Below are 20,515 nucleotides of genomic sequence, written 5' to 3' on the forward strand. Positions count from 1 at the left end.
AATTTTTGAATTTGGGGAAACCCGGATTTGACCATCTGGCAACACTGCCCCAATGCCTGTTGATAACCGGCAACATGCAGTGGGCCTAGATAGGCTGGTCCTAGTCAATTTATTAGATCCAAATGAAGATCAATGACCCTCCTTAAGCTATCTACCCCTTTGCTGATTACAGCCTCTTTTGGTAAGCTATTACTTGTACCCACAACTTTAAAGTAGTAATTTTGAACATTTGAGGTAAAGGAGAAAATTGGAGATATAGGGAGGTAAAAGCATAAAACAAATACAACTGGATTTCCAGTGAATAATCATAACACAATCACCCATGTTATACACCTTAATTATTTTAGCAAACATAAAGAAAATGATGTACTTATAAATTTATAAAAACTTTATAAAATTATATAATTCAACTTTATATTTAAAATACAAACTTTAAGTTAATTTGTTAGGTGCTCAATTGCTTAAATTTAAAATTCCAAAAATAAATAAACATATAATTAAGACTTAAGTAACTCTTGAATACATTAGTTATTAAAATAAATGAAATAAGCTCATCTGATGTAGCATGTGTCAAAATAACTTCTAGTTGTCAAAAATATAAAAATATCTACAAGATGCAAAAGGATTGAAATCTCAAACATGGGAAGCAAATTTTAGCGAAGTCTGAGTTTGTTCAACGTTGGCATGTTTCCCATAAAATAAAGTTTTGTTTTTTATTAAAATTGAACAAAAAATATACTAATCTAAGGTAGCATATGCGAAAATAACATTTGATTACCCAAAATATTTAAATACAGTGAAGCACCGTTTATACATTTTTGAAGGGACTATGAAAAAAATGTACAAACGAAATAACGTATAATAGGTATAGGTTAATGTGTATTAGACTTTGAAGGGACCAATTTTAGAAACTTATAAACGGTGCTTCACTGTATTTCCAGGATGCAAAAAGATTGAATTTTCAAACACAAGAGCAATTTTCTGTGAAATCCGAGTAAGTTCAATGTTATCATGGTTTCCTAATTAATGAAATAAACAAAAAATAAACTGATCTAAGGTACCATATGTCAAAATATTTTTCAGTTGTAAAAAACATCAAAATATTTACAAGATGCAAAAGGACTGAAATTCCAAACACGGAAACAATTTTTCGCAATGTTGCATATTGAACACATGTTCCGAAAATTGCATTGGTGAAATACTTTTTCAAACTTTTATGCGCAATTCGATGATTTTTGAGAGAATTTAAGTACTAAGAAACTTTTTCAAGGGCGTACGAACCCTGAAAACAGCTGCAGGAGGATTTAGATTATATTTCTAAGTGGGTAGATAAGTGGGATGGCAGTCAGTGTAGGGAAATGTCCAGTGTTGCATTTAGTTCATAGAAATCAGCATATAAGCTGCTATTTACAGGGTTCAGTCATTAGTCATGCAGAAAATATTAATCTGAGTCTTAATAAATCAAGACGTCATATCTAATCAACAGTGCAGAATTGCAAGTAATAAAGCAACAAAGCTTGGAATTTTTATAGATCTATTTCAAACAAGTCTAAGAAGGTTCTTTTGACTTTTATAGAAGTTTGGCAAGGTCTCACTTGGAGTAAGCTGTTTAGTTTTGGTCCCCTTATCTCAAGATGGAATGGGAAGTTACTAGACTAGTTATGAACTTTCAGATTCAGATTATTATACCAGACGTAATATATCAGGGTTGCCACTCAATTTTGGAAAAAAAATTCCCTGTGTTTTCCCTGTATGAAAATAAAACATTACAAACAAGCGAGCACTGATTATTTGGAAAAGAACATTAATATCTTGATAATTTCACCACATTGTAAAAAAACGAAACACAAATTTCTAAATAAATAAGGGAAAATAAATAAGAATTCATAATAACTGAAATAATAGCATGGAGGTTGAATATATTCAACTTTCTATTCAAAAAAAAAAAAAAAAAAACTTCTCTTAGCCATGGACCTAAAAGTGTATAAGTGACCCAGAACAATGATTATTGACGACTAATTTCATACACTCTAAATTATCATGAAATTCAAGATTCTATTTTTATGATAAATATTTTAACATTTACTTTAAAAAAAAACTTAAGCAAAATTACCATTTTTTATTTTACTTTATTTCTGAACTTTATTAATATTCTCATTATAATTATTACTATTTATTTAATTTTTGGTAGTTTATATATTTGGGAATTGATTTTTGTAACTTTAATTTAAGAAGGAAAAAAATTCCCTGTATTTTCCAGGTTTTTGAGGAAATTTTCGAAATTCCCTGGATTTTCCCTGTTTTTTTGTCGATTTTTGAATTCCCTGTGTTTTCCGCTTCTTCAGGTTTCCCTGTGGCGTGGCAACCCTGTATATATAGCCTGGAGCAAAGAAGAGTCAGAGGGGACATGACCCAGTTATCTAAATTTGTCAAAATGGAAAGATGGGAATGGGTTAAATTTTCACACGGAAAGAAGGGCAGAGTCATTTTAATCAAGCTACTCAAATCTGAGGTAACCTTAGAAATTGGGAATAATTACTAATTCAGCAGGGTTATGGGCACTTAGAACAGCTTACCAATTGAGGGTGTAATTAGCAAGGGGATAGATTATTTTAAGAGGGCCTTTGAACTTCATAGGAGACTAATAAAATCGACTACGACCTAGCTGGGCCCAATTCCTGTTACTGGTCACGACACTTGTATTTCTAATTTAATTTTATAGGATTATTTACATTGTTATTGCAATTAGCTAAGAGCAACACCATATCAACAGATTTAGGGAAAAAGAAACATTTTATTACCATTTTATGAGAAACATCAATTCACCACTGGCATCTGTAGCACCAACAATTTTTTCAGGGTCGAGATTGCGCTCAAATCCTCGAGGGCGATCATCCTAACAAAGAGAAAGTCAGTGGTTATACATAGGTAGAGTTGATTCAAGCCTGAACTGAAAAATTGAATTAGTTTATGTAACAAACTGGTGGCAAGTTTCTTTTAAAGCAAAATATTTAAAATTCGTTAAAAAAAACTAGTTTAGACTAAAGTAAATAAAGAGAGTATATGCAATAAGAGTTACGGCAGATACACATACAGTTGTCCATTGCACAACACGGTTATATCGTCCCCCTGTAGTATCGAAACCGCAGGGTTGGTAAAAAAAAAACGTTAAAAAAAAAAAAGTTTTTTTTTGTTTTAAACCGTTTTTTTTTTGGTTTAAATACCATTTGCGAGAAAAACAATTAATTTTCGGAAGGTAATTAAGGTTTCATGTAATTAACAGTTTCTCAATAGTCACATTATACCTAATTTCTTGATTAATTAAAGAGATAAGAACAAAATCTTGTAACTAAATTAAATAATTAAAATAGCTTTCTGTGGGGAAATATTGATTGAAATGTTTGACTTGATTAACATATTAGTATGCACGTATATATAGACCCTTTATAATACGAAATACTTCAAGAAGTGGTTGTGATGCGGGTTAAGGTAAAATATAATGAAGATCCAAGAAAAAAACTTTATAAAACCAACATAATATGAATAATTATCGAATCAAGGTAAAAGTTATATTTTTAAGCATAATCTTTTCAAAAGAACAATTTTCATATTTTTTCTTTCTGATCTTGCATAACGCTAATTTTTATATACACAATGTCGCAAATATTGAAGTAAAGTAAAATGTACAACGGTACATGATTGAACAGTCAAAAAATTGATTGATGTTGTACTGACAAAGTTAAAAAAAAAGTGCTGCTCTATATTCGACTCCGTTCTTATTTTGAAATCACTTGGAAAAGATATCGACTATCGCTAAAACAAAGAACCAAATCAAAAATACAAAAATTGGTGTAACATGGCTTAAATTACAGCTTATTTACTGGCATACATGTAGCATCCAGCATTGAAGTTTAAAAAATATTAAATGCAAACTCTTTAGAACAAATAAATGTGTAGCAAATTCTATTTCAAGAACTTTTTTTTGCCAAAAACGTTATATCTTCTGCAACAGAGACTGAGTGGTGGAAAAGCCAGGAAAAAGAATTTGAAAAATGCAATGCAACCGTCTTTAAAAGTCTTCAACATTACTAAAACCAGCTTCAGAACTAGTATGTTGTGGCCATCACGAAACTTTCTTCTATATTTTTTTTTTCTGATCCCTCCCCATGCTTGACGAGGAAGCAATATTCCCAACAAAAACAAAATGACACATGCAAAAACTTGACGACTATCAATGTCTGAATTATTGCAAAAGCAAAGCAAAGAGCGAAAATTGAAAGTTATTTTAAAAGCCTTGCTTGAGTTTCGATTGAGATAATATTTCCTGAGAAATTGCAGGTCATTTATTTATTTATTTGCATTGACTATATCCAATGCGAAAAAAAAAAAAAAATAAAAAAAACATGATTTTTCGTACAAAGCGAAGAGACGTTAAATGGATTCACCACACAAAATCCTCCCGGTTCCCTCTTGATCAGTACACAACATAAAAATACTTAATTTATAACGTAAAAGTTGCTACTGTACTCGAAAATATGCATTCGCCAAAAACTTGTGGTGTACAAGTTGTTCGATTTCATATGTGTAGAGCGGCCACAAAAAACTGGTCACACACAGACGTGACACACATCTTCATTTCCGTCAAAATTCGAACATGAAAAATTGATTAGGCTCTGGAAAAGCTTCAAAACTTGCTTTTTGTTCAAAGTACTAAATAACATAAAAATATTAATTTATAACGTAAAAGTTGCTATGTATTTATGCATATGTTATTGTGGTGTAAAGTTGATTTTATGTAATTGTAAAAAGATTCATACACATATTTCTGAAATTAGTTGAATACATTACATATACAGGGTGTCCGAAAAGTCCTCAACACATAACAATGGTATTTTAGGTTAAATGTGTCAAGGACTTTTCGTACACCCTGTATATTTATTTATAAATGTAATTTTACAGTTTTTGTTTGTAACAGATTAAAAATATTTTGCTTTAAACCAAAAGAACCGTTGTTTTCTCCAACAGTCTTTAGAAAAAATTCATTTAGTTGAAAGCCTTGAACAAAAAGACTAGCTTTGAAGCTTTTTCCAATCCTAATTTGTTTCTTATTCAATATGTGTGGGGAAATCAATGTAAACCTGTAAAATGGATTTTTTTTTTGGCTTTTTTATTTAAAAAAAAAAACATTTAAAAAAAAAAATTGCATGGTTTAAAAAAAAACCCAATTGGTTTAAACCAAACAACCCTGCAAAACCATGCTGTACGAATTATTTTTTTTACTTATCAAGCAATATGTACAGTGTTATAATGAAACCGAGTCTTTAGGTGCAAGTTTTATGATAGCTGAAAGTTCGGCTCACTAAAATATACAGAGGAAAACTGGGAAGCAAAACATGCAACGGCTCACTGATCCAAAGTTAAGATGTTATTAACAACACAACTTAATTATTTTACATACCTCAAATTAAAACTATTATGCATAGCACAAAAAAACTTAACTTTCATTGCTAAGAACAAAACACATTCTATTAGAAAGAAAATAAGTGGCAATAAAGTTCGAATGATCCTGAAAAATTAGCAACTATCGTCTTTTTGCAGAAAATTTTTAAAAAAATTATTCGAGTTCAGTTTAAACTTTACGTAGGTCTGGAGAAAATATTGCAACATTAGCCATGTTTACATGGTCCATTAACCATGTCATACCTTTTCTAATACAGAAAAAACCAGCTTTTAACCACACTCTAATTATTTCAAGAGTAAATGTGGATCTTGCTTCCTTATATCATTGACTGGAGTAAATGCTGGTTTTTCACCCAGGACTGCACTTTACGAAACGAGTTTGTCTCTTAGCTGGGTATAGCTGCTAAGGATGCTGAGAAAAACAGCTTTCTCGGATACAGGGCAAATGTTGCATGTGTATTTTCCAACCCTTTTTTTCTCGGAGTTGGAGGCAGGCATTGAGCTGTAACCCTAGATGAGAGTGAACTAATCGGTTCGTTTGTTGCCCAAGCGAGTATAGCAAAAGAATCGCACTAATTTAAACTCAAATTCTATCAAGTCTTTTGCCATGCATTTTTTGAATCCTTAATATGTTCAAATCGTTGTGGCAAAAGAAGCGGTCTTTTGCCATTAAACAAGATGTTTTATAATGCAATTGGTTTTGCCAAACTCGCTAGAAATTCAAACCGTGAGCCTCAGTGTAGAACAGCGGTTTCCAACCTTTTTCTCTTTGCGAACCCCTTGGAACAGACAAAAAAGTTCGCGAACCCCCTGATGTTGAAATTAGTAACATGTAAGAAACAATAAAAAAACAGCATGTTTGCTTTCCATTTTTTGCAGCATTTGATTGCAATAAACAAAAATATAATTGTAAAATATCATTAAGTGCAAACATTAATAAAAAGTTAAAACTATATCTACAAGAAAAATTATAAACAAGAAGTTTTATAAACCAACTATTTTTTTAAGCACACTTTAAATTGGGGTAAAAATCCTTAATGCGATATTTGTGGCTGTTTGACGAACAAAGAAACTGAAAGTTTGGTTCAATGTCTGACAGTTTGAGTCTTAAATCAGGCTCTGCATTCAATCTGCTTCGGTATTTATCTTTGAGATAAGTATAGGAGGAAAATCCTTTCTCGCACAGATATGTTGTACAAAATGGTAATAAAATTCGAATTGCTTTTTTGGACAAAACGGTATAGTCATTTCTTACACTGAGCCAGAAGTCAATTAACGAGAGCTCTTTAAAGGTAGTTTTCAATGAATTATCACAGGATAACTCGATGAGCATTTCCTTTTCAGGTAATGTCAGGGTGTTCTCTAAGCATGGATTTCCTTCAAAAGGATTGCGTATCCAGTTGTTTGAGAGAGGGACGTTACGCCTATTAGGAAAATACTCGTCAAAAGTTAGTTCAAGATGTTGCAGATGTTCACATACATTTCTTTTAACGCTTTCATCAAGTTTCATTGAGTTTTCTGATAAAAAACTACTAAGAAAAGTGAAACACGAAAACTCACCCATTTCCAGGCATTGGATCCAGAAATTCAATTTTTTTACCATAGCTTCAATTTTATCATATACAACGAAAATATTAACAACTGCACCTTGCAAGGATAGATTTAATTCATTTAATTTTGAAAAGATGTCAGCTAAATATGCAAGCCTTTGCATCCAAAGAGGATCGAATATGCAAGTGGACAAGTGAAATGGATGATCAACAAAAAATGCTTGGACTTCTGACTTCAATTCAAATAAGCGTGTCAAAATTTTGCCACGGGAAAGCCATCTAACTTCTGTGTGAAGAAGTAAAGTAACATGAAGGCTTCCCAATTCCTCACAAAGCGTGTGAGACGGCAGTTTGTGGCACGTGATTTTATGAAATTTACAATTTTTACCGCATCATTCAAAGTAGCGGATAATTCTGCGGGAATACGTTACATGCTAATGCTTGTCTATGAATGCAGCAATGAGTCCATTCAATTTTCTCGTTGATCTTCTTCTCGCAATACAAAGCCAACAAATTTTCCTGTCATTGATTTTGCACCATCCGTGCACACACCCACACACAAAGACCAATCTATTCCATTTTCTTCAAAGTAACTGTTGACCAGTTCGAAAATTGCTTCTCCAGTTGTGTTGGTTTTCAAAGGTTTTGCAAATAGTACATCTTCTTTAATTGTATCGTTAAAAATATACCTAACATAGACAAGTAATATTGCAGCGTTTGCTACATCAGTCGACTCATCAAGCTGGATCGCAAAATTATTCTCTTTTATTCTATTCACAAGTTCTTTCTCCACATGACTTGCCAAATCAGTAATTCTGCGTGATACTGTGTTGTTTGATAGCGGAACCAGGTCAATTTTTTTTGCTGACTTTTCTCCCAGTATATACTTAGCAATATCTTTAGCACACGGTCCAATTAAATTTTCTGCAATTGTATGTGGCTGTCCAGATCTTGCAATTCTATAACTGACTCGATATGAAGCTTCAAGGGCCATTTTACTATCTTCGTTGGATTCTAACAGGAACGTAGAGACGCTACACTTTGTATTATATTCCAATTTTCTTTTAAAATATTCGATAGGTTTGTCCTTGTGTGTCGGATGTTTCGAGGGTGTCTTCTCAGAAGTGACGGTTTCAAACTGCTGTTCGCTAGAACTTCGTTGCAGAGAAGACAAAGCGGTCTAGGTTCAGACTCTTCTCCAGTAAAATAAAATCCCATTTGTAAATATTCACTGTCATATTTTCGCTTTTTTCCTTTTTTCTCCCCTAGTTCGCTTTTCTGTTTAGTCGGGGGAGGCGGCAGTTTATTACAGCTATCTATTTCAATATCCTGTGTTGATTCAAAAGTTACTGCTAATGTTGAGGGTTGATCGATTGACTGCTTTTCCATTTGTCGCTCAACCAAACTACCAGTTTTCAACCATCGATCCATAACAGCAGAAAGTTATTAAATCATAAAAATTACCAACACGATTATAACTTCACAAACAGAGTAGCAAGTTCACGTAGCAAAACCAATTGTAAACAAAATCACTTGTTTTCAAGCATCTCTAAAGTATCTCTAAATACGTCTGTTAACAACTATTTCCCCAGAACTATGAGCATGCTGATGTTATATATTTTTGAAAACGAACAGATGGGTAAAATCCAGTAATAATTTTAAGTTTGGAGCCTTTTGCTGTCATGTCTGCTATTCGATGACTGAATTCGACGGAAATTCCCGAGTTATATTTCAACCAGATTAGAAATAATACCCCTATGATGCATTGTTTGAGAATTCTTTATTTTTTTCGACATATGTATATTATGTATATTGTTTGATTGACTCCACGCGATGGCGCCTTTTTAAGGTCATCGTGATCCCCGCCACAGCTTAATACAACGTTTCTGCATGGCGCCTCGCAATAAAGAAGGAAGGATATCTCTTTTTGTTGTCTATCGAAAAAAAAATGAGAAAATTTCTTTTTAACCAAGATTATAAAACCGCTGAAAGATTTTTTTTTTTTTTTTGAGCTTAATACAAGAGTCTGGCGCGTTTTCAAATTAAAAAAAAAAAAAATTAGTAACTATGTGTGCAAATTGAATATTTTATAATTTTTTACCAAACTAGGAAAAATCCGCCATTGCACCGAAATTTTCGCGAACCCCCTTCCTGCACCTTGCGAACCCCTGGGGTTCGCGAACCACCGGTTGGGAACCTCTGGTGTAGAAGAATGGGAAGTTCTTTCTCCTCTTAGTGTTATAGCTCAATGGAGGCAGGAAATGCGAAGTACGAAAGTCTCATGTAAACACAGCTATTGTGATTTCTGCTCCTTTATCACCCTTCTTCCCTCATCCTCCCCAAAATTTAAGCTTAAGGCTCCTGAAAGCTCTAATCAAAAAGTTTTATGATCTCCTCTTTAATAACTCTCTATCCCCCCCCCAAATTTAGGCTCAGGGATCCTGAAAGCACTATTAAAAAACTTTTGCTTTTCTGGAAGTTCAATTTCTTTTTGAATTTTTAAAGCGGAACGAAAGATTTATAGGGAAAATACACACCCTCTTCATGAAATGAAACTTTTGATAAGCTTAAAAATCATGCTTTAACACTAACTGAAGAGGACCTTGCTTATTGAAAACTAAGTCATACATCATGATAAACTAAAAACAATAAAATAGTGATTTTTTAATAAATTGCAAACAAACCTCTTTTTTCTTAGCAGCAGGGGCAGCTTCTACCGCATCTATTTTTCTTTTCTTTTCAGTTTTATCTGTAGGGTTCTTTTTTTTCCAATTTTCTTCAAATTCCTTAATCATCTCTGGACAATCCAAGTTTTCTCTAGGCTCCCACGTATTGTCTTCACTAAAAAAAAAAAAAAAAAAAAGTAGACTGTTTAATGACTTGAAGCAAACATTTAACAACTTCTTTGAACCAGGGTTCTTCAAATCAGGTCAAACCAAAAAAGTCTCCACGAATGTAACAGAAGGGTTTTTCAGAATTTACCAGTAGGGATAGTGGACTGAAGTAAAACTTTCTGAGGACAATATCAAATTTGCATAAACAATGAGGAAACTTGAACTATGCTACAAGGCCAATCCATGACATTATTCATGTTGAACCATATTTGTGGCGTTAAGACACAGGGTAGGCAGTAGTTGGGAAATACTTTTTTTTTTTTTTTGCAGTAAACTACAACTACTTGTAAAATGTAATTGCTACTTCGCTACTTTTCAAAAAATAAGTAAATAAAATGTATACACATTAGGGTGACCCACAAAAAATGAAAGTCTATTTTTCGAGTTACATAGCCTCTTATGCAGGGTTGCGTTTTGGACTGGCCAAAACTGCTTTAGGACAGGTGGTTTTTACTGTCCAAAACCGTCTAAAACTATCCAAAACTATGCTAAAGCTAAAGGGGTGTAATCTAATCAACTCGTATTTACTGCAACAGTCATAATGCATAAATGAAGAAATTAATATATAATGAAGAGATTAAATATTTGATAATATTTTTCTCAAATGTTCATTAAAAAATATTTTGCTTAAAAAAATTGCCAATAACTATTATATAAAAACTGCCTTGGTAGAATTATGAAAGGAAACTTACAACACTACCAGGACAACTAATTTCAGTTCCATTTATAACTCAAAGGAATGCAATATTTAGGTGCAAAAAAAAGATCGTATTTTTTAAATAGTTTTTGCAAATAAGTTTTACATGATGTTTTAACGATTTTTTTTTCAAATCATAGATCAAGACAAGAACAAGAAATGGATGAATGATTAAACACTTATATTATAAAACTTGTGCTATACTTTTTTTAGTTCATATTTTTGATATAATATACTCTGTAACAAAAAAAAAAAATGTAATTTATTGCACTATATTTTGAACACCTTTTTGGCACACATGCATAAATGTCGAAAAATTTGGTTTATAGAAAAAAAAAACTCCTGCATACAAATTGAATCTTTTAACAAGGAATTTAATTTATACGCAACTAGATTAAAATCAGCTGCATAAATAAGTTACATATATATTCATACTTGAATGTTCACATTGAATAAATATATATTAAATAGACAAAAAAATAATTTTGCCACATTTTGTTCTGTTTTTGATATTTTCTCACAAAATATAATTTCTCAAAAAAGTCATTTTAGACACTTTCGGGCACTAGGGTTTCTAAAAAGAGCTTAAAAACCTTGCCAACCCTCTTTTTATTTACATATATGCAAAAAATAGGGAAGTTTGGTTACTATTATCAAAAAATCAACTCATGCATACCAACTGAAATTTTAAACAAAAATTCAACTACTATGTAACTAGTTTAAAATCAGCGGCATAAATATATGTTCTCATTGAATATATGTTCAATATAAAACATGACTTGAACATACATTTTGAGTAGATTTTAATGTTTTCTGACAAAATACAAGTCCAAAATCATGCCAACCCTGCTCTTATGTCAAAACAATAGTAAAAAAAAGTTTCATATAATTTGAACAGCGGCAACACATGCTTATTTGCGCCTGAAAGTGCCAATCATTGTATGCTAAGACAAATCAGGATTTTTTCTTTTAAAGAAACTTGAAAGTTCTTGATAAAACATTGCCTCAATACCCCACATGCATGATTTAAGTAAAAAAAAAAAAAAAACTATTTAGCAAATTTGTGTGGGGGGAAAAAAAAAAAAAAAAAGCTGGCAAATTTATTAAAACTGTAATTCATCTCTAAAGCTTTGCTGGTTACTTTGCATTAATTGAAATTACATCTTCCAATCACATGCAAAATTTATGGAAACATTTCGGAGAGAACTATTCAGTTAAAAAACTTAAACTGGTGGTTTAAACCAAACAACTCTGTTTATTTGGTTTACATTTATTTGCAATTCTACACAAACTGATACTTCATTTCTTTTCTGTTATATGATTTAATAACTTATAACCATAATAGCATGTTGTGTCATAAAACTTCTGTAATGAATTAAAGTTGCTATTTAATACCATAGTATAAAGTTAATTCAAATTGCTTTAATTTTAGCACACGCAAGACAATTTTATAAAAGAAAGTGTAAGTAATCCGATGTTGAATGTAAATATTGCTGATTTTTAATTTTTCTTAGATCTTATGGCATAACAGAGACATCACTTTTCAAACTCATAAATATGACAAAATAACCAGACCCCTCCCCCCCCCCCTCAAAATGTTAAAGCAATTAATAAATATATACAGTAGACTACCTTTATAACGCCTCTATAAACCGCACAACATTTAGAAGTAAACAATAGGTTTTGAAGTTTAAAAAATCCTTGTTTTGCCTTGCAAACATAAAAATTCTTAGGCAAATTACATTTTGAAATAGTTTTTCATCTTTCCATCCTAATTCAAAGCTTTTAAATGAAAATTAGTATTTACAGTAAAAAGAAAATACCAGCTGGCTCTTTAAAATGCAGCCAAGGGTGCCCATATGCAAAATTTTAAGGGGGGGGGGAGGGCTCAGATATTTTCCCCATAGAAACAGATTTCAGTACAGATTAGAGTTTATTAAAATTTGACATTTTTAATAACTTAGTCATTAATTGCTGGAGAAGAAATGTTTTTACATTTTCGCAAAGAAAAAGTATTAAAAGCAAGAGGAAGTCCTAGTTTTAAAGGGGGGGGGATAAGCTCCCACTTACCCCCCCATATGGGCACCCTTGAATGCGGCTGTTATACAAACCATGAAGCTAGCAAAAGTACAGGATAATTGACTTTCTTTTGATTGTGAAGCATATTTATTTGTGAATGACTACAGTTTAACCTCATTATCGCGACACCCGGATTTCACGACACTCGGGATGTCATGTCACTTTTTCAAAGTCCCAAACTCCAGTTATGACGACACTTTGAGCTGTAATACTGGACGAGGGAAACAGCAGGAAGAGAAAGACCATAGCTACCTTAAGCTGTAGGTGGTCACTACAAGCTTCTCCCATGAGAAAAAAAGAGATAAGAGTTTCTCATTACATTGGAAAGGGACATACAACTTTAAAGTGGATAAAAATTAAAGAATTAGAAAGGGTTTTTTCACCTTCGAAAGGTGGGGCTAGGCTATCAAAATCTAATCAAATTGCGGACAAAAGTGATGAGTCTTAAATTGATTTTTCTTGCTGATAATTTCGAGGAAAGCAGGAGTGTTAAAAATGTTATTCTTAAGTTTGGCAAACACTTATTGGAAAGTATTGTAGAATTTAAAAAAAATAAAATAATAAGTGAAGTTTTTTAAAAAATAATTTTTGTTATATTCAGCAATAACTCAAATTTACATTAGTTGAATCTATTTAAAAGCATATATATAAACACTATAAATTGCTTCATTAAATCTAATTTTATTGTGAACTAATGTTTAATACTGAATTTTTAACCTATTCCAGTTATGACTTCGCTCCGGCTATGACGCCACTTTGTTGACGGACCCAGAGGTGTCGTGAGAACAAGGTTTGACTGCAATTGTGAATTAGTGCTTAATATTCATTGCAGATAAAACTCATTCTGAAGTGCTAATATATAGAAAAACTCTGAATATTAGTTTCAAAATTTATGAACTGATCTACATAACGCCAAAACCTGTTATAATACAAAAGCTCTGGTTCCAAGGTGTGCGTTATAACAATCTTGTACTGCAGTCAATTTATCACTACATAGCAACATGAGCTACTATTTTTTTTAATAAAAATTATGTAGATTAAAAAAATGAAAACATTTAAATATAAAATCTTTCAATAATTTAATTTCTAAAAATGTAAGAAAAGTTTTTCAGAGAATCTAATTGATTATAATAGCTGTCTACTAATGAATACCGTATTTATCAGACTATAGGGCACACATCTAAAACTAGATGCATTTTACGTATGAAATCGCCGATATTCTAAACGACATAACCTCAGTTTTTCTATTGAATGTATCAAAAATATCTTTTGAAAAGGCAATTTCTTCGTTATAACCTAAAATAAAACCTTGTTTAATAATTTCATCATAATTATAGAAACTAAAATCCTGTATCTGTAAGCATAGAAAGTATTTTTCAGCATTTACAAATGAACCACAAATCTGATGTACATTACAAAAATATCAACACATATTTTGTTGAAAAATAAAAAAAAAGTTGCTGATCAAGTAATAATTTAGCTAACGTATCAGTAAGAATACTATAACAAAAAGGGCAAACCCTAGACTTAAAGAAAAATAAATATGTTTTTCATTGTAGACATTGTTTCTCCTGTTTTGGTGCATTTAGGAGAGCAATTTCTTACAGTTTAATAATAAAGACTTATGAAAATTAATATTCTTCAGGGTTCGTTGATTTAAATCATGATTAAAAATTAATTTTGCATTTTTAGAATGTGTTGCTTTAAATTTAACTTTTTGTCTGTTGAATATTTGGTGCATCGCTATTTATAATCTTTTAGAAGTAAAAAATAAATAAAATAAAAAATTAAATAGCTTACTCAGAGTATCCTTTCCATTTAAGAAAATACTGAATTTTTCCAGCAACAATTTTCTTATCCAATATTTTTTCAACAACATATTCTTCAGGTTCTTCATTGGTTTCAGGTTCTTGCTCTTTGGATTTAGAAGCAGTATTTTTCTTCTTTGAGCTCATTTCTAAGTCTAAAACAATTAAGAACAAAATAAATAAAATACTTTAGCTTATAATTATTTTTAGAGAAAATATGTCCTTTTAATATGTTTTAACTGAACATATAAATATAGCTTTAAGTACTCATATTTGCTAAATACATACAGCATACAGATGCTTTAAAAATTGAAAATTAGTAAAACATACTAGCTATACTAAAAAATAACACTTCAAAAAACCAAAACTTTCATTTCATCTTTTTTTTCAACTAGCTGTACACGCATGGCGATGCCAGGGCTAAGAGTTTAAAGGATTTCCCTTGAATAAATAAAAATCCCCTTCTCCCTGAGCACACCATTTAAAGAAATAGTATAGATTCCTTTGAAATGTAAAATATCTCTCCAAAGAAAAAAAAACATTAATTGTTCAAAATATCAAATAATCCACCAATTTCATTGCTTATTACTATCTCGCCAAACGCCTAACCAACAAAAACTGGAAGAAAAAAAAAAAAAAAAGGTGTCATTGCCAGTGTTGAAAAAAGAAAGAAGGAAATAAAGAACTGCTACATTCTCAAACTTCTACTTGAGGCACCCTTTGAAGAATTGGAATTTTCTCATAGTCCCTCTAACTTACTTTTGTTACATAAGGTAATGGCATTGAACAAGGCCTTAAAAGGTTCATAACCTAATATTTTGCTCATTTGTGCATATTTACCAGGTAACTCACAAAAAAATAAATAAATCAACTTGAAAAATTTGAGCTTTAATTATGCTTTTTATCAGTTTTAACAAAGAAAGGCAATTTGGCCTTATTAAAAAGGGTCTCAAACAAGGCCAGCTCTGGACAAGTATTACTTTATGCATGAACATATCCTCAATAACATTGCCGAAAATTCTATGTTTACTTCCACAGAAAAGAGATACTGCAATCGTCACTTTCAGGGCAGTTGGCAATTCGTTATTCTCTGTGTGGTTTTTTTGTTACACCTACACACAGGGGGGCTATTTAATGGGCCCAACGGCCAAAGAAATTGAAAAACACTAGCACTAATTTTTTTAATACTATTAAAGTACAGTGATCTGTGCAGAAAAATTTTTTACAATGAATTGAGATCTGGTAGTTTTGGCAATATTCAACTTTAGCTACACTATTGCCTGGTAATTAAAAACTGTTAGTTGATAATGTTGCATCATCAGTTAGGCTTTCTGATGACGATGAAGTTACGATCTCGAGTTTTTGGTTTATATAACAGTTGGCACATCCATCTTACATGTAGAAATAAAGCAAAAGTTCTTTCCGGGGTAAATAATGGTCACCAACTTTTTTCTGTTAATGTTTTTACAAAAAAACTAAATTATGCTAAGTCATCCTTATACATTCAATTTTCCTATATCAAGGTCGCAATCAGTGCAACAGTGAAGTAAATAAGAGAGGAAAAAAAAAGTTTTCACACTTCTATAAAAACAACTTCAAAAAAGATTTGTTTCGGAAAACCGTGTTTTTTTTCAAATTTCGTGTCTGTGAAACACTTTTGAAGAAACAATTTTGCTGGCTGGCGCTGTTTTTTAATAGCAAATTGTCTAAGCTTTTCATACTTACACACAATTTTTCTTCTTTTTACAAAAAATAGTATTTAAAGTATACTGATTTATACCCCAATTTAGTGGGGTAATTCTGGGTCACTGGGATAATTCTAGGTCAGTATATTTTCTAATATTTTAGATGTTTTTCTCATTCATTTCTGTGTAAATATTAGTATTAACTTCAACTTATCCTTTTCTACGAGTGTGTGTACCAAACTCAAACTCTCTCCCAGAAAGAAATTTTTAATGCTCCACGTGCTACATTGGATGATATATTACTTTTAATTGCTGCTGAAGTATCATGCTCTTTTGACTAGCAAATCAATTCTAGCTATGAAGATTAAGGCTACTCTTCAGTAAGGGAAAACATCGAAGTTAGGGTTTAAATGGTTTTCTTCCTTGAACGACGGGAGTGAACCTCAATCAAGTGCTTGACACTTCAACGGCCAATGGAGTGGAAGATAATCAATGTAAGGGAGGAACCCGACCTGTCACAGCTGTCATTGTTCCGGAGGGAAAAGATCCTCAAAAGGAGGACCCCCGACGTGAAGAGCAATCAAAGAAATTAGCTGATGGCCAAAGCCCCAGTAACTGTAACAGACGCGAAGTTTGAACAGAACTGAAAGTAAAGTCAGAACCAAGGGTCTGTGGTAATTTTTGAAACAAAGTTTTGTTTTTTTGAATATGCGTTCCCAGATTTAATTCAAATCTTAAGATTATTTTTTTTAAACAAAAAATAATGTACATGATATAATAAATATAGAATAAATATCATTAAATTAAAATTTAGGATTTTTCAAAAATTTGTGGAAAATGGAATATTTTAATTTTCATATTCTTTTTCAGCACCCCCTAAAATACAAAAGTCACAACTTAATGAGGAACAGATACCTTGTTTATCAGTGTAATTAGTTTTCCATAATGCAACAAATTTCAGTTCTCTCATCTGATCATGAGAAACATTGATATCTCAAAAATTGAATTTAAACAGAGGGGGGGGGGGGGGGATAGAAGGGACAAATTGGCCTGGCCCGAGCCAGAAGTCGGCCCAAGATGCTTAAAAAGAGGGGTGACATACATGGCACGTTTTTGAAGCAAGTATCGTTTTGAAATAAAAAAAGATCATGTACAGATTGAGTAAAGAAATTTATTGGACAAAAACCTATATCACCCATGCCACCATTTTTCGACATTGCTCTTGGATTTTTTAAGCATTTGCCATAGTACAGGTTTTTGTATACCTATTCGTAGAAAGTTGTCGCCTGTGTAGACAACCATTAGGAATCTTAGAAGGCTTTCGCTGGAACGTCTTTGAACATCCTCTCCAGACTGCCCTGACCTTAACAGCAACTTTAATTTGTTTTGGCATCTAAAGCCTTTCCTTGGCGGTCGAATGCACAACATCCAGATGGATGATTACACTGGTGGCAACTTTCTATGAGTAGGTATACAAAAACCTGTACCACGCTATGACAAATGCTTGGAAAATCACGAAAACGATGTCGAACAATAGTGTAAAAATGGTAGCTTTTGGTGCAGTACACTTCTTTGCTCTATCTGTACTTGTTCCTATTTATTTCAAATCGATACTTACTTTAAAAAAATGCCTCGTATATTTAGGGACATAGGGGTAAACAATATAGCGGAGGGGGGGGGGGGGGAGGTTGTAAAAGTCATTTGTGAGGTGCCCCAAAATTTCTGTGCACACTCCTGGGTTGAAACCAGTAGCGTAACTCGGGGTTGGCAGGAGTGGCTCTCATCAGAGGGTGGCATTTCGACTGATTAAAAAAAAAATTTTAAAGTTTTTTTTTTTATTTTTTGACCATAGACTTTGAAAAATGCTTTGAAATTAAAAAAAAAAAAAAACTCGCAAGAATTTGAGGGAGAAGGGGATAAATATATATACACATACATAACAACTACTGAGAAGGAATCCTACTTTCTTGGTTGATAAGACATTACTAAAATCAACTTAAGAAATAAATAAACTATTGAAATCTATGTATATAAAGATAAAGAATAAAATAGGCTGACTTAAGATTGCTATTTTACTATGCTTAAGTTTTAATATTTTTTAAATTTCATGAAACTTTGTTGAAAATTGACCACAGATCTTATAATTAAATACCTATTCTGAAATACTTATCCTAACCAATGAGATAGGGTTCTATTTCAATGAAAGTCGTAGGTGTACGAACACTTTTGGGAGCCACTGTTTGTGTGCATTTCATGTAACTGCAGCTTCTCGATTGCAATACTTTTAAATAGATGTAAATCATAAACATTCAAAATTAAATTTAGTTAAACTTTAATACATAAAGACTTGGTTAAAATTTAAGATTGCTCACAAAAGACGGATAACGACTTGAATTGCTTCTAGTTCAAAATGCCGCCTAGGTGTTCACCATAAAGAAAGACGGCAAATTAATATGATTTGAATACAGAAGATTAATTAAAAATGCAACTTCATAATTATTGGATTAAACAAACAGATAAACGTAAGTCAAAATTACTCACAACCAAAATTGCACTAATGTAGTTTTCAAAATTTGAGGATACGACGCTTCGTGTGACGATTTGGCGGCAAAATGTTCTTCCACAATCCACGACAGAACAATACAAATGGCAAATCGGCGAACAGGAACTAAATTTCAATAATGTTGCCATCTTACAAAAAAATAAACATCTTTTTATTGATTGAAATAATAAGATAGCTTAAAATTCAGCACAAATATCTTGAATTACTCTAATTATGAAAAATATTCCCAAGTCATTCATTCAAAATCTTTTAGGTTGCGTTCGACGAACCTAACGAACCGGTTAACCGGTGAGTAACCAGTTATTAACCGCAGCGTTCTATAATCAACCGGTTACCGCATCGGTTACCAATCTGAGCTGTTGATTGGTTGATTGGAGCACGTGATCATTCGCTGTCACGTGATTAACTAACCAGTCGCTCTCGGTCAAGCTCGTCGAACGAACCTTTGACAGCTTTTTCTACTCAATTTTAGTCAAGACCTTGGTTTCAATCACTTGAGAATTACGGAATGGCAATGCAAAGTTAGCGTAAAGGGGGAAAAAAAAAAATCCCTTTATTTTTATTTTGAAGACGTTCAATTTTCACTGATATTTTTCTTTTTTGAATAGAAAAGAGAAAAACTTTTTTCACTGGAAGGAGTGCTGGACCAAGTTTTGCTGATAGAGTGTTTTGAAATATTAAAATTACATCATGGGAGGAGGTGATCTGGTAATTACGCAAATGTTTTATGATTCTATACTTAACTTTTATACTTGATAGCCCTTTTATCATTTGTAAATTTTTCTACTCGAGAAGAAAAAATAACCCGAAATTGTAAGGACGAACAAAATATAAAAATGCTTAAAAGTAAAAATATATACAACGTTAGAAAAAGAAATTAACCGATTTTGCGCTTTTAAAACGTTGCTATCAAAATTTTACCATGATATTAACTGCTTATCATGATTAAGTGCTAAAAAGAAAGACCTGCAAGGTAACCAGTTCAAATTCAACGAAAAATTTTGTAAACGTAACTGGAGAACAAAATTACTTCACTAAAATAGTAAAATCTAGGTAAAGTGTAGAAGCTAATACATGTTTCACTCACAAAATATGTGCTGAAAAAAGCCTGACTTGCATTCTATTGGCCCTGCTGTTCTGCTAAGTGCTTCCACACAAACAGAGATTCTACTTTTTTGTAAAAACAGCTTTTTTTAACCCGTAACAGAGGAGGTGAGGTCTCAAAGACTGCTCTGGTTAAAAAATTCTTAAAAATCGTGTAATGAAGATACATTTCCTGTAACTTTCCTCAGATGTCCTTTGAACTTTTATTAGCACGGGGAAAAATATTTTTGAACTTTGAATCGAAATATACTTTTTCCAAGAAATTTTTGCCTGTCAATCTTAGAGTTGAACCGAACCATTGCTTCGGTCACTCGTCTGGTCAGTGCTAATTCTATATTAGCTACCAGTTTGCTTGGCACTCTTGGTTTCCTTAAGAGGTTTTCCACCTCCAGCTCAGTCACTTTCCTATGCTGGGCTGATGAGTGCTAATAAGCACGAAACTGCAGTCCTCGGCTGGAATTGACTGAGCTGCTGTGTATTTCATGTATTTCTACCTTAGGCCCTGGCTATAGGGCGGTACTGAATATACCTTCCTTGCCTTCAATCTTCGAGTTGAACCGAACCATTGCTTCGGTCACTCGCATGGGTGCAAGACATTCCGTCTCAGGACGGATTTCCGTCTTGGACAAATTTCCGAGACGGAGGTCGGGCCGGAAAGAAATTCCATGCCTATCT

The 20,515-nt window shown here is 32.4% G+C and overlaps 2 protein-coding genes across 2 annotated transcripts in view; one reads left to right on the forward strand and one right to left on the reverse strand.

The window, feature by feature from the left end:
- LOC129219915 (chromobox protein homolog 1-like) overlaps positions 1-18,833 on the reverse strand; it is a 35,323-nt gene extending 16,490 nt beyond the window's left edge. Inside the window, exons 1-4 of the mRNA XM_054854231.1 lie at positions 18,715-18,833; positions 14,481-14,643; positions 9,695-9,851; positions 2,802-2,896 (exon numbers count right to left, since the gene is read on the reverse strand). Coding sequence (XP_054710206.1) covers positions 2,802-2,896; positions 9,695-9,851; positions 14,481-14,635 — 407 coding nt within the window. The 5' untranslated portion in view covers positions 14,636-14,643; positions 18,715-18,833. The remainder of the gene's footprint in view (positions 1-2,801; positions 2,897-9,694; positions 9,852-14,480; positions 14,644-18,714) is intronic.
- A 447-nt stretch (positions 18,834-19,280) lies between these two features.
- LOC129219835 (pre-mRNA-splicing factor CWC25 homolog) overlaps positions 19,281-20,515 on the forward strand; it is a 60,487-nt gene continuing 59,252 nt past the window's right edge. Inside the window, exon 1 of the mRNA XM_054854140.1 lies at positions 19,281-19,444. Within this exon, the coding sequence (XP_054710115.1) occupies positions 19,427-19,444 (18 nt within the window). The 5' untranslated portion in view covers positions 19,281-19,426. The remainder of the gene's footprint in view (positions 19,445-20,515) is intronic.

The sequence above is a fragment of the Uloborus diversus genome, chromosome 4 (genome assembly GCF_026930045.1).
Source record: "Uloborus diversus isolate 005 chromosome 4, Udiv.v.3.1, whole genome shotgun sequence".
Classification (NCBI taxonomy): domain Eukaryota; kingdom Metazoa; phylum Arthropoda; class Arachnida; order Araneae; family Uloboridae; genus Uloborus; species Uloborus diversus.